We start from the raw sequence: 25,881 nt of genomic DNA on the forward strand, positions 1-25,881 counted from the left end.
ATTTAAAGCCCCAAACTTCTTATGTATTTTAACAATTGTCTCATTAGGTTCTCCTTCATTTCTCCTTCTCAATTTTAAGAGTTGATACTTTAATAAAACTTAATAAAATTTCCCAAAATGTCTCCACAAGGTTAAATATTACTGGTGCTATGTGACATAATATCGTAGATGTTCATAAATCATAACCTTTTGATTGCAAACCATGTGCATTACAGATGTAAAAACAGGGATACTACTTGGCCAACATTTAGGAGTGTAAACATAACTGAAAACATCAGCTTGCGTGTGTAGTCTAATGAAATGAGTCACTTTCAGTTACGCATAACAAGGCAACGTAGACCAGGCGCTGAGCAGCGCAGGACAAAACAGAAAAATGGTCAAGCAAGTGGTAACAACAATATGTTTTATTCTTTTCCATTGCGTTATTTGTTACTGGGCGTTTAGGTCATCTTGTAACATACGCTCTTTCGCAAAAAGCATACCGACGATTGCTAAGTATTTTGGCACCAAAGGTCGGTATGAAGAGGTTAACACATATTTAATCGATGACATTCTCGCCATAAACAATTCAATAGCGACGCTCCCTTCCTCGAAATGCAGTGCGATTCATCTGACGGCTATAATTCGTCATGGAACGAGGTTGCCGACCAATAAAAATATACGCAAGATGCGGGATTTCTATAATCTAGTGGTGCGAAACGCCTCCGACAAGTTGAACTGTTTGTCAGAGGTCAAATCACGTTGGACGATGTGGTACACAGATGACATGGACGGGCAGCTGGTGGAAAAAGGCAGTGATGATCACAGGTATTTGGCGCAGAGACTGATCAAATGGTTCCCATCTCTGCTGTCCGTGGACAATGTGCGTAACGGAGGCGTAAAACTGATGACTAGCACCAAACACAGATGTGTGAGCAGTACCATCGCTTTTAGAACGGGACTAATGCAAGGACTGAATAGAGAAGGTAATACACACAATCAAACACACCGACTCATCATGCCACACACAGTTAGATCACACACGGCATGACTTCACATTCTAAATGTGTTTGAAAGAATATTTTTTCATTTGAAGCCCCTCACAATTGCTACCCAATAAAATATTCTAATTTTAAAGATGAGTTCACCCAGAAATGAAGTTATTTGATCATTTATTCATCTTCATGTCATTTCACACCTGTATGACTTTCTTTCTTCTGTAGAACACAAGGGAAGATATTTTGAAGAATGTTGGTATCCCAAAAACATTGGACCCCATTGTACCTCCATTGTACGGACACAAAACCATTGAGAAATTTCTTTAAATATTTTCTTTTGTGTTCCACAGAAGAAAGAGTCATTGCTGAGTTGGAAATAGAAGAGAATGATGCTTTGATGCGTTACTTCGACCAGTGCGAACGGTTTGTGAAAGAGGTGGAGAACAATATAAACGCTTTGGAGGAAGTGAAACGATTCAATAAAGGCGCTGAGATGAAGAGAGCAATGGAGAAATTGGCAGACAGGCTTGAAGTCCCTTACTCCAGCATCACTTATGGTATGTGTTGACAATTAACTTTAAAGGTAGGCCTATCATGACACCTTGTTGATGGCAACAATTAATTGTTTGTGGAAATAATGGAGGAGAGCCATTTTAACGTTTTCCATTTCCAATTTTAGAAGAAAATGCAACTGATGTTTTTTTAAAGCACATCCACAAAAAAATAATGTTAGCATTTAATTACATGTCCTTTTTTTCCCAGAAGCAGGACATACAGGATAAACATTGATGTAGGAATATATGTGACCTGCTTCTAAATGCAGTCTTTAATTTCGGATAGTTATTGATCTGCAGCAGTTGTACATAAATGCACAAACAGCAGTGAGATTGACAGAGCAGGAAAAAATAAGACTTAGTAGCAAGTGCAATTAGTATGTTAGACAATAGATGGCAGTGTTGATTAAAGATTTTCCGTACCCAAGAACAGAAGGAAAGCAATTATATCTCAGATTATTATGCAGTTTGCACACTTACACCTCTTGTCAAATATACAGGATGCATTTGTACTGCTGTCTACTTTGCCCAAAGCGTGTTTACCAATGTCACAATTCAAACGTTGCAGTACATGTTTTACTATGTTTTGCTTTGTAGATTCAATAGAAGCAGCATTCTACCTTTGCTCATATGAGTTCACTATCAAGGGGGTGAACTCACCCTGGTGCCAGTTGTTTGATGAGGCAGATGCACTGGTAAGGAAATAATTTTGCCTGCCATCTCGAAGTATCTTATTTAGATTGGCTTTATTTAATTTATCATCACATATAAGTCATTTTGCGGTGTAAGTGTTTTTTTATTCGTTTCAATTTTTCTGCTGAGGTCGTCTAATCTTTTTGTGTTTTTTATATTTCATCTCTGCTCCTGGAGACCCACTTGTCCTGTAAAGTTTAGCTTTCAAACTCATGTGACACACCTGAACCAGCTAACCGAGGTCTTCATGATCACTTGAAAACTACATGCAGGTGTGTTGGAGCAGGTTGGACCTGAACTTTGCAGGACAGTGGCGCTGCATCCGAAATCGTCTACCTCCATACTATATAGTAGGCGAAAATGAGTGTGAGTCATGAACAGTGAGTCCGAAACATCAGTAGGCGAGAAATACCCGGATGGTCTTCTACTTCCGCAGAGATTCGTGAGTGTGGATCGGATGGACACTTCTCTATCCCATGATGCCACGGGAGCTGAGCAAGCTGAGTCAAATTTCAAAAGTAAATCAAATAAATACTGTATAGCGGAAAACTTTTAGGTTTTTAATGTAAGTGCCAATAAATGAATTTCTCGTGACTAAATTATGTTTTTATCAACGTTCACGTATAGGTTGTCGTGAATACGTCTTGGGTCAAAGAGCATAAGGGTCACATGACCATAAAACATGGCGGACGCATTATACTACCCCCACTCATACTATATAGAACGTACTGTTTTAACGGCCGATAGGTAGGTACTTATTCAAATTCAGTACGTACTGTCACAGTATGCGATTTCGGACACAGCATGGGTCTCCAGAAGCAGGGGTGAAGACTTAGTACTAGACTAGTACTTTTACTAATAAGTATTAAGTGAAATTTTTTTAGACCATGTAAGGATCTTAAAGTCCCTGTGAACTGGAAGTTGCGATAGTTTTTCCTTCCGTATTTTGTCGCATTTCCGAGTAAAATAAAATTTTGTTTAAGATAAAATATTGGGCATGGCTTTCGTCTTTCTCTGCGATTTGATTGGATGTATAAAAACAGCCGTTGCATTTTGAAATGGAACTGGCAGCAGAGTGACAGTCGAAGGGTAGGAGTTAACGGATGCTCTGCCCAAGCCGTCTAACATACGTTATCTAAGATGGATAGTCATTACAGGACGGAAGTGCATTTTCAAATTTTAACTAAAGATTATGAGGGCACATGATTTTTAAAAAGAGATTGACCCACATTGATAAACTATTTACAATAAACGCTGCAATATGTCATGAAAAAATAGGCATTGTAATTTTTTATTTCACTGGGACTTTAATAAAAACGAATTACTTATTTCACAAGCTTATTGCATTCTGATGTTTAAAGACTCTTATGTTGAAAATGTGTGTTATGGCTCTCAGGTAATGGAGTATTCTAGTGACCTGAAGCAATACTGGAAGAGAAGCTATGGACACGAGATCAACAGAAAGTCCAGCTGCATCCTGTTCCGTGATCTTTTCCATCGCCTTGACCGAATTGTTGCCCAGTTCAAGTAAGAACATTTTGAAATCTCCCTTATTTTACATAAGACATAAGAGAAACATAAGAGAAAGATGAACTCTTGACAGTAAAAATTTTGTTTTTATTGCTACCTCTATTTTCCATTATACTGCTTCTGCGTCACAATGGCCATAATGGAGAAAGATTACACAAGAGTCTTTAATCTGGGACCAGCTTTCTTTTCTGAGAAAGAATACTGTCTGGTACCTGCTTTCACAGCAGTATCATTTGTTATGGCTGTAATAAAGAGGAATAAAGGGAATTAGATCAGCAGACAGGAGATTCAAGTGTGGCAGTCAGAGGGAGTCTACTGTGAAAATTACAACAAATCCACATCTGTTTCACCTTGTGTTCTTGTTTTGTCTTTGAGGGCTGAAGAAAAACCACGAGCACAAGCACAAATGAGACAATTCTCTGATTCTAAATTAGTTTCTGTCGGTAATAGAAATATACTGTAGGCTAGTTGTTTGTCCTGTTTGGAGCGCTAAATATGAAAAAGTTGTGAAAAAGACAGCAAAACGAAATTTTTACAAATAGACTCTCGTAAATATTTAGGAATTTAAAAAGCGAGTTTTGTTGGTATGTGCTGTATCAATGGAACTTTTGACCATGGCCAAAGAGCGTCGTTTTTTTTATGCCAATCACTAAGGGCTGACAACCATTGGCGATTCTAGTTTGATAATACTCAGCATGTGTTCCCAGTGGGCTATTTCTTGCCTGACATGATATTTCTTGCCTGACAGGATCATGTGTCATTATTATGTGTACACTACACACATTGTGTACATTTGCTGCTGTGTAGTTATATGTAAATTATGTGTCATTCGTTATACTATGGTTATTTGTTACTTGTAATCTACAACTCTGTCTCTTCTTATCTGTCATACTGCCATGTTGGTCGTTTTTCACCTACTGTTGCACTTGTGTATATGGTTGAGTGACAATAAAGGGATTTGATTTGATTTGAAAAGCAGCAGTCGAAGCTCCTGGAAAAGTTTTAAATCCTTAGGCAATACAAAAGTGATCTTGAAATGTTCTAGGTTATATATAGGCAGTCCTGATTTTGATAATCTGTCCAAACAGACATTATTTCATCCACATGTTCAGGACAATTTGAAGGTCAACCCTGTTAGTAAATTACAAATCTCAAATTTTTTATAAACGCAGCAAGGGGATAGACGAGAGACACAATAGAGAGAGGCCGACAACACCTCTGTTTGAGAGTAATCAACCATGCATAAGAAACAAGTTTATATTACATTTACAGCCCAACCAGCGTCATTTCACAAATCCACATTCACACCCACTACCCGTTTAACACACAGTGCCCCTGCACGCCACATTACGCAGAACACACAGCGTCTAAAAAGGAACCGGAATGATTAAATCCCCTCACGTAATATAATCAGCACTCCTCCTATTCATCCTGTCATGTACCTGACTCATGTGTCTGTTACACATCCTATTCTGTGTTTGAAAGTTAAACTGAAAGTTAAGTAAACTTGGGTGTGGGGGTGTGCGTATGGTCTGTAAAACTGGATGGTTCGGGGATTCCATAAATATGGATATTATGACACCAGAAAGCAGTTGTTCATCGGTAGCATGACGTACATGATACTTAGAAGATACTTTGCATGATTTATGTGTTATTGATCGGTGGGACATGCGGTGTATCTCAATAATCACCTGCGGAAATTAGAAATGAATACATACATATACTGTAAAAAAGTCAAATATTTCAACTTGAAAACGTTGGTTCAAATGTTGTCTTATAATATAAAATTGTTCACTTGAATTTAAATTACGTATATTAAACGGACTTAAATCTAGTTGCATTTTATCAACTTAAAAAATCTAGTTTAACTTATTTCAACTTCATTTTATAAGTCAGTTCGATATTAATTTAGTTGATTTTTAGATTGATTTCAAGTTTCCCAATTTCCCATGGATATTATGCATCATTTTTATTATTAAATAGTTCAGACAAAATAAAAAATGATTTACTTCCCCTCGCATTTTTCCAGACCAGAATTTTCTTTCTTTCATGTAGCACAAAGAGATAATGAAACAGAATATCATCATCTACTTTTAGATACTTTAGTTTAGTCCAACCAAACAGGTTTTGCAAGTGTTTGGATGCATTTGCGTTATTTGGCCCTTTCTGTCTCTTCTTTTTTGATTGTAAATCATGACTTAGCAGATCTTTAGTAAAATAAAAACACAGCATAGTGCATAAGGTGGTGTGTTGGCATGTGGATGTTCATAACGGAACTAAAAATGTGACTGGTATGTTTGTTTGTTGTCCATTCTTGTGTCATTATGTTTATATACCCAGTAAAGAAACAGTTTACCCAAAAATGAAAATTCTGATAGAACCAAATAGTTCTTGGCCACTGTTAACTACCATAGTAGGAAAAAATCTTGTAAACTTCTTTGTTCTGTTGAACACAAAAGAAGATATTTTGAAGAATGTAGGAAAGCAAACTGAGGCACTTTTGACTACCGTTGTAATTTTTCCTACTATGGTAGTCAGTGATGGCCATGAACTGTTTGGTTACAAGCATTCTTCCAAATATCTTTCTCTGTGTTCATCAGAACAAAGACATTTATAGAGATTTGGAACAATTCGAGGGTGAGTAAATGATGACAGAATTTTTATTTTTGGGTGAACTGTGCCTTTGAAGAAGCGGCGACATGTAGATCTGATAAATATAGTGTAAAAGAACATGCATGAAAGATCTTTTGTTCAAAAGCCCAAATATTTGAAAAACTACTTGGAAAACACGAGGGGGATGTTATTGCAACATTAGATCAAGTTTGGGTATTCTAGAATGTCAAGGTAAACTGTAATATTACGTTTTTCCTGATATTGTCACACATATGCATTCTCATCGAGAGTAAATTACCTTAATAATCTCTGAATCTATCGCTCTCTGCCAACAGAGCCTTTGTGTTTTCAGTAAAAATCTTTGTTTGTTTAATGTTTATTATATTTGTCGAGCTTTCAATAAGATATGTCAAATGTGTGTTAAAAGTTAATGCCTTTGACTTACAAAGTCATGCACCTATTCATGATGAATGTTTTTTGTAACTGTACGTCCATACTCCTCGGGTGTTGCTTTCAGTTGTACTCAACATGACCGTGTTCAAAGGTTGTGCAGCACAACTCCACGATCTAAAACAGCAGGAAGAGTGATCAGCATTTCACTTTGCCATACAGTACATACTCTCATGTTGCTTGGAAACAAATCAAAGCAGTGATTTGTATGAAAAGAAGTTAGGCCTTTTTAATAATAGGGAGGTGCAAATGTAAGAACCGTGAATTGTAGGAATGGGCAGTATTGAATTGCTTTATTTTTAGTGGCAAATCTGCATTTTCAAAAGACATGAAGGTGAGTACTGAACTTTTCCGAACAATAATTTTTCTGTTTCTTCCAGCTCGAGTGGTACAGTATCTGAGGTTGTAACAGTGCAGGTTGGCCACGCTGAGACGCTGATACCCCTCCTCACCTTACTTGATATGTTCAAGGATGACACACCTCTCAAGTCGACTAACTTCGCCACCCAACAGAACAGAACGTTCCAAAGTAGCCGCTTTGTGCCGTACGCTGCCAACCTGCTGGTATCGCTGTATGATTGCCCAGATGGAATAAGGATGGAGGTGCGACTAAACGAGAATCCTTTGACCTTGCCTGGACTCAGTGAATCCGTGCCCATGTATGAAGATGTAAAGATGCACTACAGTGCTCTGCTCAGTGGGTGTGACCAAAAGACTGTGTGTAAAATAAACAATTCATAAACACAAGATGACCACATTTAACTACACTAACACCACCAGCAAGACTGACAGCATTGCAGTATTCAGAAGTACATAAGAACAACAGCCAAACAATTGTTTTAGGTTATAGATTTTACTGTAGGCCGTGTTCAGACTTGACTTCTTTTTTGAAGCTGCTAGCATCTGTTTTACATTATAATCCTATGGAGTAAACCGTGTTTTCAAAAAAGTCCTGAGTGCTTTTTTAAACGCCAGCACCGGCGTCTTTTTCTTTTGAGGTTGAAAAAGTTCAACTTTTCTGAAAAAACGCTCCTTTTTCACAGCTAACCAATGACAGAGACATGTCGTTTCCATAACAACATGCGAGGAACGTGATTGGTCGAGAAATGTAATTTAATTTTCACTTTCAACAACTTCTGATTGCATTTCTAGCGAGAAATTAGTATTGTAAATATGTGATTAGTTATTGCAAAGACGCTCTCTGTTTATAATTCAAATAGACTTCCGTTACGCTGCCTATCTGTTTCTCTGGGCTGCCTCCGTGCACAGACGCTGCCTCCGAAGTCATGGCGTTCGTCTGCTATTTGTAACCAAACGCTGCCAGCATTTTTTCTTACTAAAGCGCATTTGTCAACTTTTTCTTGTCAAAAAAGTCAAGTCTGAACATAGCCTTAGAAGTATATTGATACAGAAGAATTGACCTCGATGCTTGATGACTCTGGTTTCTATGGACCACTAACTGACTAACCAAGGTTGACTTGATAGGCTTGGACACAAGTTTTATGGTTCAGCAAAGAAGTATAACCAAATTTACCGTCGTAGTATGACTACTTTATTATCTCTATGGACTGAATTCTTTGACCAATAACTGAATGATTTACACATTGTGCTATTTTGTACAACAGTAAATTGTTATGCTTTATTTAATCATATATAAAGCTTATACATACAGACCAAATATCCTTGTAAATGTATATTTTATGTATAATTGTACTATTATAAAAACAATGTGTCAGTGTCAGGCTTTTTCCTATAATTGCAATTTTTTATAACAAATTAGATATGCATGCAGAATTTATTTCATAAACTATGCCTTGACTTATAAGGCAAATATGCATTAATACATTTCTAACCTTTGTGGTTCAGTTAAGGTTTGATTTTTGTTTCATATCTTGGTTTTGCTTTGTGGTGCACATCCTTCCCTGCTTACTGACCACTGTTTGCATCTCTAGTTGTCTTAGGACTCAAAGTCTATAAAATAATCATTAATATTACAGTGTTAACAGTATTACCATTGTCTTATACATAAAATAAGGTAAGTAGATGATATTATGGCACAATAGTTATGTAACATTTGGCATGAACATTTATTGTAATGTGTGCATAACCAGAGGAAGTGTGTAAAGTCTAGTTCCTCAAGGTTTTACTCCCTCTTCACCCAAACATCTTGCTGCCATCAATTTTATCTTCCTCACTCGGAGCATTAAATAATGATTTGTACAACTGCTTTGAAACTAATGTGAGTAATTCAATTTATGCATTTGACTTGACTTCACTGTTAAGGTTTGCCTATTTGTTCTTTTAGAATTACAAGAGTTAAATGAGTAACTTCTGTTGAACGTTGCCTTCACCCAGGGCACATTTATGATTGGATAATTTGTTACAAAGTTAGTAAATTGTAAAACAGATAAATGAATAACAATAACCATGATGATTTTTTTTAACAGTGTGTTTGTCATAAACCCTGTTTACCCCCAAACAAAACAAATAGCTTTACTTTTAACTCCAGAAACCGTTACTTATAGTACCAATGGTCTTTTATTTTGCAAGCTACTGATAATACAAATTCAAAAATTAAGAATTTAAGAATCTTGATTATGTTAAGATTTTAAGCGCACTAGATAATGTTTTTTCAACTATAGATAATGTGTCTAAATGTAGGCTATTGTAGGTGAATATTTTTTTTGAATTTGTGCTTCTTGTTAGTTTTATATAAGACCTTGGTCTACGTTAAGGTATCATTAATTACTCAACAATGCATTAGCTAACATTTAATTTACGAAGTTTTTCAGCTTATTCATCTTTTAAATATTTATTAGTAAATGATGAAATTAACACGAACTAAGATTAATTAATGCTGTAGAAGTTTTAAGTTCATGTTAACTAATGCAGTCAACTAATTTTAACAAACCTTTTTGTAAAGTTATCTTTACATTTTCGTTAAGAGTTTAAGTTTATTGTAAATTTAACTGTAACATGACGTCCACACAAATCGTGACCGAGAATAAAGTTCATCTCACACACGAATGTGGAACAAGGGCCACTTTTACGCCCTCGAGCCTCCAGCACTTGATCCCTCCCATACCGGTACACTGCTCTCCATTCACTCGTATGCAGATGATCTTCCCTGGAGGTGGGACGAGGGCCGGGGGAATTCGACGTGTCTCTGAAAGCTCTTAAAAACGCGAATTTCCGCGTCTTCACTTCAACCACCTTCAAAAACTTCACCTGCAGTCTCCGCTCGCCCCGCCTCCAGAGCCGAGCGCACTCCACCGGAGAAAGATGCCTGGAAACACAACACAAAACCCGGTGAGATTTACGCACAAATCTCCTTTTCTGGCGTTTTTTGGACAGTTTCTTTACTGTTGAACAGGATGTTTAAAACTCAGCAAGTTATCAAAAACTTTGAAGTTTCTTTTTTCTCTTTTATCATGAGGTAGGCTACTGTTATACAGGCTGGATTCACTCTTTTGGGTGGGGGGGATATATTGTGCAAGAGCGCTGGTGACAGTGAATGTTAAATTAGACAAATTAACTTAAATAATCAAAATTCAAAGTTATTTTATGGAATATAATAGAATAAATACATTCTAAGACAATACAAAAGAATGTGGACAAGAACTGTACAAATTTGGTGGAAAATTGGAGGGTATATCTGTGTGTAATTGAGGTTGTGAGGTGAGTTTATGCATGCACTCTGTTTTAGAGTTCATGTCAGTTCATCTGTGTCATGGATCAGAGTTCAGTTGTTATTGAGGCCCACCAATCATGGGATAAACTATCATGCACTTAGAGTATATCATAGCAACACCCAGATAAATGTTTAACTTTATGTAAAACTTCAAACCATAAAGTTAACATCCTTCTCCAAGGTAAAACAACCTTGACAGTTCTTAACACTGCATCTGTGCATCAAAATACCCAGAGTCATTCCCTGAAAAGAATACTGTTTAGAGGTCAGAGTTTATCTAGGCAATTTTGTGTCAGGCTTCACTTTATTCCGGTTAATTTCACATAGTGTTCATTCATAAAACTGCCACTGACTAGAAAAAACATTGAAATTACTGTGTGTGAGAGGTGGTCTGTCATTGGAATTCAGTGGAAACCAGCGGGGTTTGTACTGAATGAATCTGTTTGTTTTTTAAGCACTCCACAAATAAATTTAAGGCAGTGTTAGAGTGTAGATCTGACTGCTTAATGTTTCTGCATGACATCATTAATCCAGTTTCTTCTGATGTGGAACTGTCACCATTTAAATTTTGATCTTGTGTAAGGGTGTGTGTCCTGTCTAACACTGATACACATGCCTTCCTTTTTAATGAATATAGTGGTCTGTTTATAAATGAGTGCTGGTTTTCCTCCAGCTCGTCCCGCACAAACCCAGTATTTTTCCACCTCAGTTTTTCTTGAGTGGGTCTGCAGGGAACTGAGGCTAGAGGAATACACGAGTGTGTGTACTGTATAAGGGAGAGAGGGGTGAATTAGCCACATCATCACAGCTACAACTGCTACACACTGACCACTTTGTGGGCTCAATCAACGTGGTCCCATAGACACTGATCCACACTTTTTATGCACTGATTCTAAATGTCTTCAGTTCTACAGTAACAGGTAATTTTTATTGACCAGAGTGAAAGGGGTAAACCGTAGATTTTTAAATAGGTGATTTTTATATATATATATATATACAGTATAATAGGTAACGAGAAAAAAATTAAGAAATTTATGTTGTAAATTTCATCATTGTATTATATAGATGGAAGTGATTAAACGTTAAAGCATTTCACTTTGACTTAACTTAATTTAGATTTAATCACCCATTATGACATCATCACCCAACTATAACATCATAGCTCAAGACATCATCACCCCTTATGACATAATTAATGTTACTCTATGACATCATCACTCACTATTACATCATCAGTAGCAGTAACTATGACATCATCACTTATGATTTTATCACATCATCACTCGCTATGGCATCATCACCCTTTATGACATCATCACCCTGTGCACGCCATTAATGTGTATGCATGTGTTGTGTGTAGGATCTGCAGAGGTCCACTAATGTGATCTATCAGGCCCATCATGTCAGTCGCAGTAAGAGAGGGCAGGTTGTTGGAACTAGAGGCGGTTTCAGAGGATGCACAGTCTGGCTCACAGGTAAAGCACACACACAGTGTGTATGAGCACATTCTTTATCTTTATTTATTTAATTTACCAGGAAAAAACACCTGAACTGTAAATGTACAGTAGATAAATGGTAAGGGATAATGTACAGGCAGCCGGTTGTTATCGCAGAAATAGCGATCCGCTTCGTGTCAGGTCCTGATCACACTGTCAGGGCTTTTTTCACGATAACAGCCGGCTGCTTGTACATTATCCCGCTTATTACACAGCTACTTGCCACATGAGAAAAAAACTGGACATAAAATGTGAATTTGAAATATTTTATTAGCTCATTTTTACCGAATGCAGACCTAGCTTCCGTGAGGAAAAGCCGTTTAGTTTTGGTTTTAAAGTAAGAAACGACGTTCAAACGTCACAAACAGGCAAATTGGTTTAATCATTTGTAAATATAATGTCATATATGTTATTAAAAGTCATATTTATAATTAATTTTTGTGTAATATTAAACTGCCCCCCTCAAAATGATTTGCAGCATCCGGGTTACAGGGTGTTATTAGTTTTGAGCGGTTGATATTTGAAAATAATAACCCTTGAAATGTCTTGACTGGCCAATCAGAATCAAGCATTCAAATGAGCCGTGTAATAACATCCAATAGCATACATTGAACAGCCCGAAAAAGAAACAAAACATCACTAATACAGATATACACCCACAAACCAACAAGTCAAACATTTTGTACTACTACAGTATATACTTCCATTAACAACCTTATGTTGCTTAAAAGAATAAAACTGCCACGTCTGCTGTGCATGTGTGTAGGTTTGTCGGGGGCTGGCAAAACAACGGTGGGCTTTGCGTTAGAGGAGTATCTGGTGTCCCACAGTATTCCCTGCTACTCTCTGGATGGTGATAACATCCGTCACGGCCTCAATAAGAACCTGGGCTTCAGTTCTGAGGATCGCGAGGAGAATGTCCGGCGTATTGCAGAGGTGGCCAAACTGTTTGCAGATGCTGGGCTGGTCTGCATCACTAGTTTCATCTCGCCGTTTACCAAAGTGAGCGACCACACCACCACTAACAAGCAAACAAGATTATTAGCACATAGTACACTGAACAAAATTATAAACGCAACACTTTTGTTTTTGCCCCCATTTTTCATGAGCTGAACTCAAAGATCCAAGACCTTTTCTATGTACACAAAGGCCTATTTCTCTCAAATATTGTTCACAAATCTGTCTAAATCTGCGTTAGTGAGCACTTCTCCTTTGCCGAGATAATCCATCCACCTCACAGGTGTGGTTTATCAAGATGCTGATTAAACTGTATTGGGGGGTCCGAAAACCAGTCAGTATCAGATTGTGGCCTAGGGAATGTTGGTCCACTCCTCTTCAATGGCTGTGCGAAGTTGCTGGATATTGGCAGGAACTGGAACACGCAGTCGTATACGTCGATCCAGAGCATCCCAAACATGCTCAATGGGTGACATGTCCGGTGAGTATGCTGGCCATGCAAGAACTGGGATGTTTTCAGTTTCCAGGAATTGTGTACAGATCCTTGCAACATGGGGCCGTGCATTATCATACCAGCCTAAGGCACACCTGTGCAATAATCATGCTGTCTAATCAGCATCTTGATATGCCACACCTGTGAAGTGGATGGATTATCTCAGCAAAGGAGAAGTGCTCACTAACACAGATTTAAGCCCTATTCGCGCGGGATTAGTATTACCTGGGGACATCTAGTCATTTGTAATAATTGCAGAGGTTGTCTGTGATCTTAATCCTGTGCGAATCGGCCATGTCTGTAATTTGTAAAGTAAAAATTCCCCCACAAATTACCTACCATATTTTGATGAACACCGAGGTCCTGTGATAATATTAGACCCTTGCGAATCGGCATCTCTGTGATTTGGTGGGCTCATATATCATTTTTCAAGGTTTTATCCACTGGTTGCGAATGATGGAGACTGTGTTGAAGTGTTTCTTATATTATTTCAGGTCATATCCATACCTGCCAACACTGTCGTTTTGGCCGGGAGTCTCCCGTTTTGTTATTTCTCATGGAAACTCGTAACATTTGAGACCCGCGATCGCGGTGATCTGTCCGGTTTGCGATCGCGGGTCTCAAATGTTACGAGTTTCCATGAGGGTCTCAAATGCTGACAGGTACGGTCATATATCATTATACACCATACAACTATAGGCTATACAAACTATATGCAAAGCCTTGCCATCATATCCGGGAAGTAAGTCCGTAAATTTGAGTAAAATCACAGGCTTCACTTATCCCGTGCGAATGCGCCACATGAAATACAGATGTGGGGAGGTAATTTCTAAATCACACGAGGTCCCCAGATAATACTAATTCCTTGCGAATAGGGCTTTAGACAGATTTGTGAACAATATTTGAGAGAAACAGGCCTTTTGTGTACATAGAAAAAGTCTTAGATCTTTGAGTTCAGCTCATGAAAAATGGGGGCAAAAATAAAATTGTTGCGTTTATAATTTTGTTCAGTGTATATACTGTAGTAAAACTGGTTCAAAATTATTTGCTTTCAGAAATTTAAACAAAGTGTAGTATGTTGTAGTTATTAACTGCTTCAAACATACTGTGTAGTGCATGTTTAGTATATTTTTTATAATGTTCCAATAAAATGGATAACGCTTCTCCAGGACCGCGCAGACGCCCGGCGCATCATTGAAAGTGCAGGCTTGCCTTTTTTCGAGGTGTTTGTGAATGCTCCTTTGGAAGTCTGTGAGAGCAGAGACGTTAAAGGGCTTTACAAGAAAGCAAGAGCTGGAGAGATTAAAGGTAATTTGCACAGTCTAAACTGCACACTATTCAATGGAAAAGAAAAAAATAGACTTCTTCCTCTCTCATTCATTCAGTTTTTTCATTCATACTTGAATCTTTATTCAGGCTTCACAGGTATAGATTCTCAGTATGAGCGCCCAGAGGCCCCTGAACTGATTCTGAAGACGGAAGAGCTCACGGTGAATGAGTGCATCCAGCAGGTGGTGGACATGCTGAAGGAGCAGGTAAGAACAACCTGCACATGCTATTTCCACATCCAGATTGCACATGTTCCTTTATCTTTTGAGTACCCCACGGTCAGAAGTCCAAGGTCGGAATCTTTGTCAGATACCTGAATATGGATACATTTCTGACTGAAGGGCAAAACAGTAGTAGGGAGTGGTATTGTATATTATGTACGTATTACAAGCTTAATAGAAATAATTTAGATTCAGCTTAACATTGCTAGTGTTCTGATTGTTATACTGTATGTACATATATTCATATTTATCACAACACATTTATCACTCATATCAAAGAATAAAAATCACAGTTTGCAACTTCTGCTAACTCTTATGGCCTTATAAGATGACAAATTGTCTACTGAAAAATATAAGCAGATGCAATATATAATCATTCATATTTAAAACTCCTACTCATTTAACATTTACAATTTTTTTTCTTTCTTTCTACATTTTAGCATAACCATAAACTCAAAAACTACAGAATAACACCATTGAAACTATTTGAAATATGTTGTATGTTGTAAAAGCATCCAAAAATAAAATTTATATTGTAGCATCTTCATACCCTTTGCCTAGAATTTGCGAAACCGTACTATTGGCATTTTATCTCCCAGCTTCTTGGGGTCTTACTCTAGGAAGCTTTTTAAATAGTACTGAAGTGATCTTCATCTATTATAGACTTTTATTGGCACATTTTTCTTCATTATTTGGTCCAAGTCATCCGTTCAAAATATATATTTTAAATAAAATTGTAGTTTTCTAATGAAAAAAAAAAGAATATGTTGCCACAATTATATGTTTCCCTCAAATATAATGAAACATTTTAACATACAACTTCAGATTAAACCATTTTTAAGATCATAAGAAACATTTCAGTCAAGCGTTTCAAAACATTTGAAAGGTAGTGTATGCATATGTTTTTCCCTTTTTCATCCAACACTCTTTATGATGTCTCTCTTTCAGAACATCGTTCCCAGTGGAGTTGTTGAGATTAATGAACTCTTTGTGCCTGAGAACAGACTCAAGCTGGCACAGGCAGAGGCCAGCACCCTTCCTGCTATCAACATCACCAAGGTAACCATCACAGTATTCGAGTAGTCCTCACTGCCAGGAACCAGTTCAATATCTTGTTCATTAACATTATGTTCATTAATATGAAAGAATAATTAGACCAAGATGATACCTAACTGGAATATCAGACTGTGAACAGTGTGCTGCTGCTGTTTTTCCTAATTACAATGCAAATTTATTCCAAAGACTCCCAAGAATACGAATACTGTCCTGAAAAGCTAATGTCATCGCAATTATTATTTTGAGATATTATAAACTTAGAATTTGGCCATTGATAACCCTTTCTAATAGAGTATAATGAATGCAATAATAGCTGTTCGGTTAATAAACACAGCTTTCTGTATTTTCTTGTGTGTAGTTGGACTTGCAGTGGGTGCAGGTGTTGGCTGAAGGGTGGGCTAGTCCTCTTAAAGGCTTCATGACAGAGAGAGAATACCTACAGGTTCTGCACTTCAACAACCTCCTGGATGGTAAAAACACAGACACGAATTTAAAGAAACTGTTCACCAATAAGATTGGACATTATTGCTTGTCGCCATATTTGATTCAAGCTCTTCAATTTCATTTGGTTTAACACAGTGGGTAAATGATGACAGAATTTTTATTTTCAGCTGAACAATTCCAATAATGCTATAAATGTGCATCAAGCTTCTCCCTCATATATTATACTGTATATTAACACAATTTAGCATTTTGGTTCAAAACAAACACAAACAGTTAAGCTAAGTTAAACATGTTAATAGACTTGATATAAGATCAGAGTTTGTCTTTCTTATGCCATTGTTGGTACTTATACCAGAAGCAGAAACCTGAGCCAAGCTCTGCATTGTTATTCTAAAATGTTTCATACATCAAACTGCAAGTGCCAGTGATGAAGCTGCATTTTATGAAAAGGAGTGATGCAATGAAATGTTTTTCTTGTGAAACCCACTCTTGTTGTTTGGTTAAACAGGGTTGGTCATAGTGAAATATTTACATGGGCTTACAAGCAAATTTCACTCAGAGTGTACATACACATTGTTACCAGGTATTGAACAGCAGGTATAAGCATACAAGTTAAGTAAATATAATGTGCTAAAAAATGCAGATGGCAGCTGGCAGTTTTGTTTAAATAATTATACAATGAATGACATTATATATGCCTATATAATATGCCTTATATATACAGTATATATATATATATACTGTATATATATACTGTATATATGCCTCTATTGGCGCTTCTCCACTGCACAGTACTGCACGGTATGGCACGGTACAGCTCACTTTTGGGGGGTTTTCCACTGGGCACAGTACCTAGTACCTGATACTTTTTATAGTAACACCTCAGTTGAGGTTCCACGCGTACTGTACCGATACCAAAATGTGACGTGTTTACACACAGATCACTGATTGGGCAGAGAGAATCATTACCAGCGTCAATGGATTTGCAACACATGAATATGCATTTTAATACTTAATATTGGCATTTCGTTATATGCTTCGTGACAGTAATATAGAGATTGAGACCCTTAATGCATACCCTTGTGCACCGTCGAGCAAACCAAATGATTGTTGTCTGCTCTTTGCTGTAAGATTTCCCAAACTCTCTGATATTTTTAGCAGTATTTTGTTTTGCTGCCATCCACCATCGATATGCTCCATATATCTCCTGTGTTGTGCATGTATTTATGTCGTGTTCACAATGATGCTACGGCAGTAGAGGCAGCGCAACTGACGATAAGTTTATAGTCCCCTACCACTTTGAAGCGGTACTTAACTGCTGTGGAAAAGCAAACCGAGCCAAAGTGAAGTGAGCTGTACCGAGCCGAGTCGTATTAAAACTGACGGTACCATGCAGTGGAAAAGTGCCAATTGATTTAGACACTAAATTTGTTGTGGCCCCCTAAACGCAGGTGGTACCATCAACCTCTCGATACCCATTGTTCTTCCTGTTGCGACGAAGATTAAAGAACATTTAAATGGCAGTGTGGCTGTGGCTCTGGAGTACCAAGGAAAACCTGTCGCCATATTACGAAACCCAGAGTTCTTTCCACATCGAAAGGAAGAACGATGTGCTCACCAATGGGGAACAACCTGCCCCAAGCACCCTTACATAAAGGTATTCGTAAATACTTTTCAACCAATGCCATGATAACAGATGTGCAACAAACCACCAAAACAGTATGAAGACTTTAAAGTGAACCCGGCCCTCAATGTCGATTGTTCTGGCCCTTCAAGTAGCATAGTATGAAAAAGAATCTCTAGAATAAATTTAGTTCAGGGAACGGACACTACAGTTATGAATTGATGCGCGTCTGTTCCATTCAGCACAAGCTGCAGCAGCACAGAGCAGGAGTCATGTGGCGTTAGGTGAGTGGCGTGACTCGCAAGCAGTCTCTCCTCCTGTGAGACGCGGTGAACAGAACGATGACGGATGAGAACTTTTATTAGTTTCATTTCTGACATTATGCTAGCACGAATAGGACCACCATTTCAAAAGTACAGAGGCAAGGGTGGAGAATAGCGCGTCGGAGAACAGCGCCTGTGTAGGTTAATGTTGTTTCAGTGACTTTCCCTTTTTTTGTTATGCAGTTTCAATGTAGAAAAGCCTGCTTGGACATCTGCACCGGACGCAATAGGCGCAACGCGTCCAGTGTGGACAAAATATTAAATTATAATGGGTTCTAATGCGTTTCTAATGTCTTTTGTCGTGTCACGTTGGTCGCGTCTGGTGTAGACACGGTGTTAGGGATCGATCAGACAGAACGTGTGTTTTGCTGTTAGACGCGCCTCTTTTGAATTGTCTTCAGTTGGCAGGGAGCATTTTGCTTTTTACCAAAAGAGCAGCGCGGCGCGCCTCGCGTTTTCGAACATGAAAAGCGTGTTCTATGTGATCGCTGCCTTACAATGCACCAATGCAGTTTAAATACAACACCAGCATGTTTAAATGTAGGAAAAAAAACTTGTCTTAGCAGGCGATAACATAGAACGCGCTTTTCATGTTCGAAAACGCAAGGCGTGACGCACTGCTCTTTTGGTTGACTCGGAGCAGCGCACAGCGGTTTTTTATGTTGCTGGGTAACCACCGAAACAGCTGTCCTGTCAGTCAAGGATTATAGCGCGAGCGCTGTAGTTGCTGTTAACTGTCATATTATCAGAAACTTTAAAAAGGTACAAGCAGAGGGCACTTGCTCTGACCTTGCTCAGTTAACCCGCGTCAGCCAACACAAGTTTCGCCTTCATCAATGCAGTCGCTGGACGTTTCAAGCAACTGTAAAGTTCCGTAACCACATCGGAAGGTCCACCTCTCCGTTCATTCGATTGGACAATGGGGAAAAAAGGCGCATGACGTTAAGCGCTTTTCTGCTCAAGAGTTGAGTTTTTTTTCAACTTCAGGCACTCCACCAAAAACGCGAGGCTCCACGCGCACATAAGCAGCTCGCAAAATGCTCCCTGCCAACTGAAAACAATTCAAAAGAGGCACATCTAACAGCAAAAATTGCATTCTGTCTGATCGACCCCTTATGGGGCAAAAATGTAAAAATACAACATACAGGAATTTTTTTTAAATACAACATACGGGCTCCCGTATTTAGAGCCCTATGATTGAATCGCGGAATCCAGGCGTAAAACAGATTTAGCTGTATAACACAGAATGGCACAGAATATGGCAAATGTATTATTTCTTAACCAGAAAGTAGCACCGAACAGCTAACAAATTTAAAATTGTGCATGAATAACTTTAGAAATATTCAGATGGTGTTTAAATACGTAATCTGCAATTGTTTTGCATGTGCTCGTGGAGCTTTCAGAGAACGCGTGGACATGAACTGTTTCTGTTTCATGTGAGAAAAGCAACTGTCAAACATCCTTTGCGGCAACCCGTCAAAATAAAAGTCTGGTTAACTTGAACAAGTTATAACACACCCAAATTTTACCACACCATCCCTCTTGATTTTTTTATAATTCAACCATTGAGTATATGTGACCCTGGACAACAAAACCAGTTTTATGGGTCAATTTTTCGAAATTGAGATTTTTACATAATCTGAAAGCTGAATAAATAAACTTTCTATAGATATATGAGTTGTTAAAATAGGACAATATCTGGCTGAGATACAACCGTTTAAAACTCAGGAATCTGCGAGTGCAAAAAAATCTAAATATTGAGAAAATCGCCTTTGAAGTTGTTAATCAGGGGCACTGTGGCAGACCATCCACTCACAAAAATAAAGTTTTTATATATTTAAGGTAGGAAATTTACAAAATATCTTAATGGAACATGATCTTTACTTAATATCCTAATGATTTTTGGCATAAAAGAAAAATCGATCATTTTGACCCACACAATGTATTTTTGTCTTTTACTAAAAATGTTCCCGTGCTACTTAAGACTGGTTTTGTGATCCAGGGTCACATATTATTTACTTGGGTAAACTAAAGTAAATGTGCTAATAAAATTATAAAAAATTAGAACTTATTATAAAAAATACTACTTACTTAGAAGACTTAAAAACATTTTTTTCCCCCTGTATGGTTCAAAATATCTACTGCAGGTTTTTAAATATAGTTTATAAGTGAATACTGTAGTATACGGAAGTATTTTTTCATGTGGGCAAATATATTACTAAACACAGAATCCAGAAAAATTAAAACAGAAAAAACGGAATTTGGGAAAAAATAAAACGGATTTCTTATTGTTGTAGTGTCATCCCTCATATTGCAAGCCATACTGTATCTCTCCGGCCCCTCATTTGGGATGCTTTTCATGAACTGGCCCCCATGACAAACTAATTGAATAGCCCTGCTGTATGACTTTCTTTCTTCCGCAAAACACAAAAGAAGATATTTTGAAGAATGTTGTTAACTGGCACCCATTCACTTGCATTGGTTCTGTGTCCATACAATAGAAGTGAATGGGGGCCAGTGCTGTTCGGTTACCAACTATCTTCAAAATATCTTCTTTGTGTTCTGCGGAAGAAAGTCATAAAGGTTTGTAATGACAAAAGGATGAGTAAATGATGACAGAATTTTCATTTTTGGGTGATCTATCACTTTAAGAATTAAGAATTTCATATAGGCTATAGTTGAATAAGACATTTGTTTCAGAAAATATTTTACTTTTTCTCAATATAATGCTTCCTGATCAAATTTCCCAATAAGGACAACTCTAAATCAGAGCCTGTTATTTACCATAAAAGCAATATAGTAGGGGATCTGATCAATTTTATTGGCACACCTGTGTTTTCTATTGACATACACCAATATGCAGGTCCATGTTCCGTAATGTCTTGTTTACACAACATCGTTTTTGTGCAGCATGCTCACTACTAACATTCAACAAACTGTTCTCCATATTGCTAATTGGATGGATATTGTTCTAATCACATAAAATGTGTTTTACATACAACACTCTTATTCCTCCTACCTGTTACCAGATGGTAATGGAAAGCGGCGATTGGTTGGTAGGGGGTCAGCTGGAGGTGTTTGAGGGAATCAGATGGGACGATGGGCTGGATCAATACCGCCTCACTCCACGGGAAATAAAGCAGAGATTTAAAGACATGAAAGCAGGTAAAACACATATAGAAGATGACAGCTGGGAATACCAGATGGTAAATCAAAAACACAGGGTGTGACTTTTGCTACTGATTTCATGACTTGTTGGTAAATGTTCTTAAAAGACAGTTCACCTGAAAATGAAAATTCTGTCATCATTTACTCATCCTCAGATTGTTCCAAATCTGTATAAATGTCTTTGTTCTGCTAAACACAAAACAAGATATTTGGAAGAATGTCAGTAACCAAACAGATCTCATCCCCCATTCACTACCATAATAGGGAAAATAAATACCATGGGAGTCAATGGGGGATAAGATCTGTTTGGTTACAACCTATTCTTCCAAATATCTTCCTTTGTGTAGCAGAACAAAGAAATCTATACAGGTTTGGAACAATCTGAGGGTGAGTGAATGATGACAGAATTTTCATTTTTGGGTGAACTGTCCCTTTAAAAAGTGATCAAAACATTAATCTTAAATAAAAAATTACATAACCAATCCAAAATGGTTACCATCCCACTATTCTCCAGACGCCGTGTTCGCCTTTCAGCTGAGAAACCCAGTCCACAATGGCCATGCTCTGCTGATGACGGACACACGTCGCCGATTAGAGGAACGTGGCTATCAAAGGCCTGTGTTGCTTTTGCATCCTTTGGGTGGCTGGACCAAAGATGATGATGTGCCTCTGGACTGGAGGATGAAACAGCACGCAGCCGTGTTAGAGGAGGGCATTCTAGACCCAGACTCCACCATAGTGGCCATCTTTCCCTCACCCATGATGTATGCCGGACCTACTGAAGTAAGCAGAATGTGATACGTAATAGTATTAAGTTACTTTATGCTCCTAGAAAATGAGCTCATCTTATAACCATTCCACATCTGTGCCACCATCACAACTATCCAACAATCTGTATTGCATTTCTGTTAGGTCCAGTGGCATTGTCGTGCAAGGATGGTAGCCGGTTCTAACTTCTACATCGTGGGTCGTGATCCTGCTGGAATGCCACATCCGGAGTCAGGGCAGGACTTGTATGATCCATCTCATGGGGGTAAAGTTTTGTCCATGGCCCCTGGACTGACATCTGTGGAAATCATCCCGTTTAGAGTGGCCGCTTACAATAAGACCAAGAGGGGAATGGACTTCTATGACAAAGACAGGTGAGACTTTTTATTGTCTGGATGAAATTCTGAATAATTGGATGATACCAGTAACTAGTAGATACAGTTGGAGCTGAACTTCATACACTGTATTATACATCTGATTCTCAGGCATGCTGACTTTGAGTTTATTTCCGGGACCAAGATGCGCAAGCTGGCTCGAAGTGGAGAGAATCCTCCTGATGGCTTCATGGCTCCAAAAGCCTGGAAGGTCCTGACTGATTATTACAATTCCCTGCAGAAACAGCAGTGATGACAAATAACCCAACCCATCAGGAGCACCATTACAATATATTCCAACACACTGAAAACCTCAGAAGATCACAGTTTTGAAGTAATATGTGGTCTACACTGAGAATACCTCCGTACGGTGAAACAGTTTAAGACATTGAATAATGAATGTTCACTTAAAATTACCTTTGGACTAGAAGGTCAGATCATGGGAATTATCAGGGTACAGCTACACATTATGCCTGGCCATAAGGTAGCAAAAGTGGTTGTGATTTCCTGTGAATAACTCTTTCATTACAGGTAGGTAAATGTAGGTAGATATTTCTCAACTGTGAAATTGTAACTAAAGTGCCTTAAACCGGACCAAGTGATTGCCTATCCCAAAGAGATTAAATTATTAGAAATGTGCCTTGTATGCTTTGGATACATGGGAATGAGTTGGAATCTAAATGAACTCTTTATATCAGAGAAGTGTTCTTACAGTTTAAAATATAGCTAGATACAGGAAGAATTTCACTGTATTGTATGTATCCAGAAGAAATACATTTGCATAAAATGTTTTTAAGATTTTTTTCCCCAAAAGGGGTTGGATTATATTGGGGAAATTACACTATATTTATTGTTTTAAATGTATTGTGTTAATACAATGACATCAGTTATTAAAATTGCTTTATTTGACTGATAATGCAGTATAGTGTAATTTTTGTCTTTTTAATTAAATCTTTGTACTTTAGTTACACAATCATGACCACATGGCTGCATTTTAAATGCATCTCACAGTATGTGAGTGTATGTACAGCTTGCTTTTTGTACTCTGAAACAAGGACAAAAGTTACATTGATGGGGTAACCTGAGTTCAAAGCAAGCTATAGTGACACTACCGCCATCCGGTGGTCACCAGCACATACGTCAGAAACCAGATGGCACCATCCGGCAAATAGCTGATTATGCAAATATAACTTCAGCTAATGGTTGTGGTAAGTAACTGTGAAAATTCACTGTAGTGGAATTTTCCATCTTCGTGCGAGACAAGGAGCATAATACACTTGTACAAGGTCATGGCCAAGGCGCATGCGTAATGTGCCCTAGAACATTGGTCGCCAAAATGCGTGAGTAACTCTATAAGATGATGGATCCGCTTATTAAGTATCAAAACTGTGAGTGTCCCCCAATAAGAGGCATTCCCAAATGGATTTAAAGGATTTCCAATTAGACTTAGTGCGGATGAGAGCATCAGATCCAATATGTTCCAGGAACCCTATTTAAATCTGCTAACTGCAGTCGTGGTGCTTTCGAAGACTCCTGAAACAGGGTACAGTGAGTATGTACAAGATGTGCGTGGATTTTCCCAGGGAACGAAAATCTATAATAGAAGCCGCTGAAGGAAGACCGAACAGAACACACTCACCTTTTCCCCTAGATCCAGTGAATTTAAACTAACCTTTGGGTTTGATGTCACATATAGCACTATACATATGGCAAGCCGAATTAGCTTTTAATCATTCTCAGGATATGAATTTTTGATATAAACAATTAAATTTTACTAGTAAAATTTATAATTCTTAATATCAACAATTCAATTTTTACTAGTAACAACTGCTGTTTTTGATATCAGTAATTACATTTTCACTAGTAAATATGTGAATTCTTGATATCAACAATGACGTCATCACTCGCAGAAATGTACATTCATGATATCAAAAATTGAATTTCAACTAGTAAAAAACGTCATTCTTGATATCTGTAATTGCATTTTTACTAGTTAAATATCACAATAGGCTGCCATTCAAATTCAATTTCAGATATCAATAATTAATTTCTTACATGTTAAAAATCTTATTTCAGATATCAGAAGTGCAATTCTTACTAGTAAAAAACATAATTTTGTTTGTTTGTTACTAGTTGAAATTAAATTTTTGATATCAAGAATACACATTTCTGCGAGTGATGACTTCATTGTAATTCATATTTTTACTAATGAAAATGTAATTACTGATATCAAAAATAACAATTGTTACTAGTAGAAATTCTATTCTTGATATCAAGAATTATAATTTTTACTAGTAAAAATTGAATTGTTGATATCAAAAATCCATATCCTGAGAATGATTAAAAGCTAATTCGGCTTGCCATACTATACAGAGGTTTGGCATTGCGTATTCCTTTTATTTTTCCAGATGCATTGTTTACTAAGCCTATTACATAATACATAAATAACAATTAGTACTTCATTGCTTTTAATTTTAAAGATGACGGTGTAGTGTTCATACTGTATACAACAGGTGGCGCAATGCTATTATAAGGTCTTATGGCCTTTCCCATAAAATCTCTATTATTGCTAATTATTTTACCATAAATACATAGGTATATGAATAGAGTTCTTATAAATGTGTAGGTCAGGCCAATCTGGGTGATTTCTCAATGACTAATTAAACTACGCAGTTCTGGTCTAAAATATAACTCGTGGTAAGATCATCAAAAGAATGATGTAATCAGAATACACTGAAACATTAAAATACATGACTTGAACATTCGTACTTTCCAAAACTGCAGAAAATGTTGTTTAGTGGGGGGAAATCCGTAGTTTTATTTGTTAAATGCTAACCCTGACGCACTGAAATATAGGTTACCTGTTCTGTGAATTAGTCCTTGGCTCTACAAGGGGTGCCGGGGTGGGGGGAGACCGCCGCTCTGCAATGAACGAAACAATGTACCGACACCGTGCGCGCACGTGACCGCTCTGACAGGGAGAAGTACCGCGTACATTCTCACATTCATATCCTTCCGCCCTTCAGCGTGAATGATCGCTTTAACACAGCGGCCGTTTGAAATTTCCACAATATCCGCTCTGTTTAGCGTGTGCTACACATGTATTCTTTTCTTACTTTA

General features: G+C 37.7%; 2 protein-coding genes and 2 long non-coding RNA genes across 4 annotated transcripts; 2 read left to right on the plus strand and 2 right to left on the minus strand.

The window, feature by feature from the left end:
- Positions 1-256: 256 nt before the first annotated feature.
- On the plus strand, positions 257-9,236 carry minpp1a (multiple inositol-polyphosphate phosphatase 1a). Its single transcript, XM_057344829.1, has 5 exons — positions 257-965; positions 1,328-1,534; positions 2,129-2,226; positions 3,621-3,751; positions 7,198-9,236. Exons 1-5 carry the CDS (start codon positions 374-376, stop codon positions 7,556-7,558), a joined length of 1,389 nt encoding a protein of 462 aa, XP_057200812.1. The 5' UTR covers positions 257-373; the 3' UTR covers positions 7,559-9,236.
- A 510-nt stretch (positions 9,237-9,746) lies between these two features.
- Positions 9,747-23,583, plus strand: papss2a (3'-phosphoadenosine 5'-phosphosulfate synthase 2a). Its single transcript, XM_057344830.1, has 12 exons — positions 9,747-10,126; positions 11,869-11,983; positions 12,771-13,006; positions 14,624-14,762; positions 14,871-14,989; positions 15,953-16,063; positions 16,419-16,530; positions 17,956-18,161; positions 21,481-21,616; positions 22,134-22,402; positions 22,532-22,761; positions 22,873-23,583. Exons 1-12 carry the CDS (start codon positions 10,100-10,102, stop codon positions 23,012-23,014), a joined length of 1,842 nt encoding a protein of 613 aa, XP_057200813.1. The 5' UTR covers positions 9,747-10,099; the 3' UTR covers positions 23,015-23,583.
- On the minus strand, positions 16,093-22,232 carry LOC130560806 (uncharacterized). Its single transcript, XR_008963748.1, has 3 exons — positions 22,116-22,232; positions 21,471-21,574; positions 16,093-16,523 (listed from the first exon to the last, which is right to left on the minus strand). It is a non-coding gene; the product is annotated as an uncharacterized LOC130560806 (long non-coding RNA).
- On the minus strand, positions 22,426-25,734 carry LOC130560805 (uncharacterized). The gene is made up of 3 exons (XR_008963747.1): positions 25,623-25,734; positions 22,810-22,996; positions 22,426-22,685 (listed from the first exon to the last, which is right to left on the minus strand). It is a non-coding gene; the product is annotated as an uncharacterized LOC130560805 (long non-coding RNA).
- Positions 25,735-25,881: the final 147 nt, after the last annotated feature.

The sequence above is a fragment of the Triplophysa rosa genome, linkage group LG10 (assembly GCF_024868665.1).
Source record: "Triplophysa rosa linkage group LG10, Trosa_1v2, whole genome shotgun sequence".
Lineage (NCBI taxonomy): Eukaryota > Metazoa > Chordata > Actinopteri > Cypriniformes > Nemacheilidae > Triplophysa > Triplophysa rosa.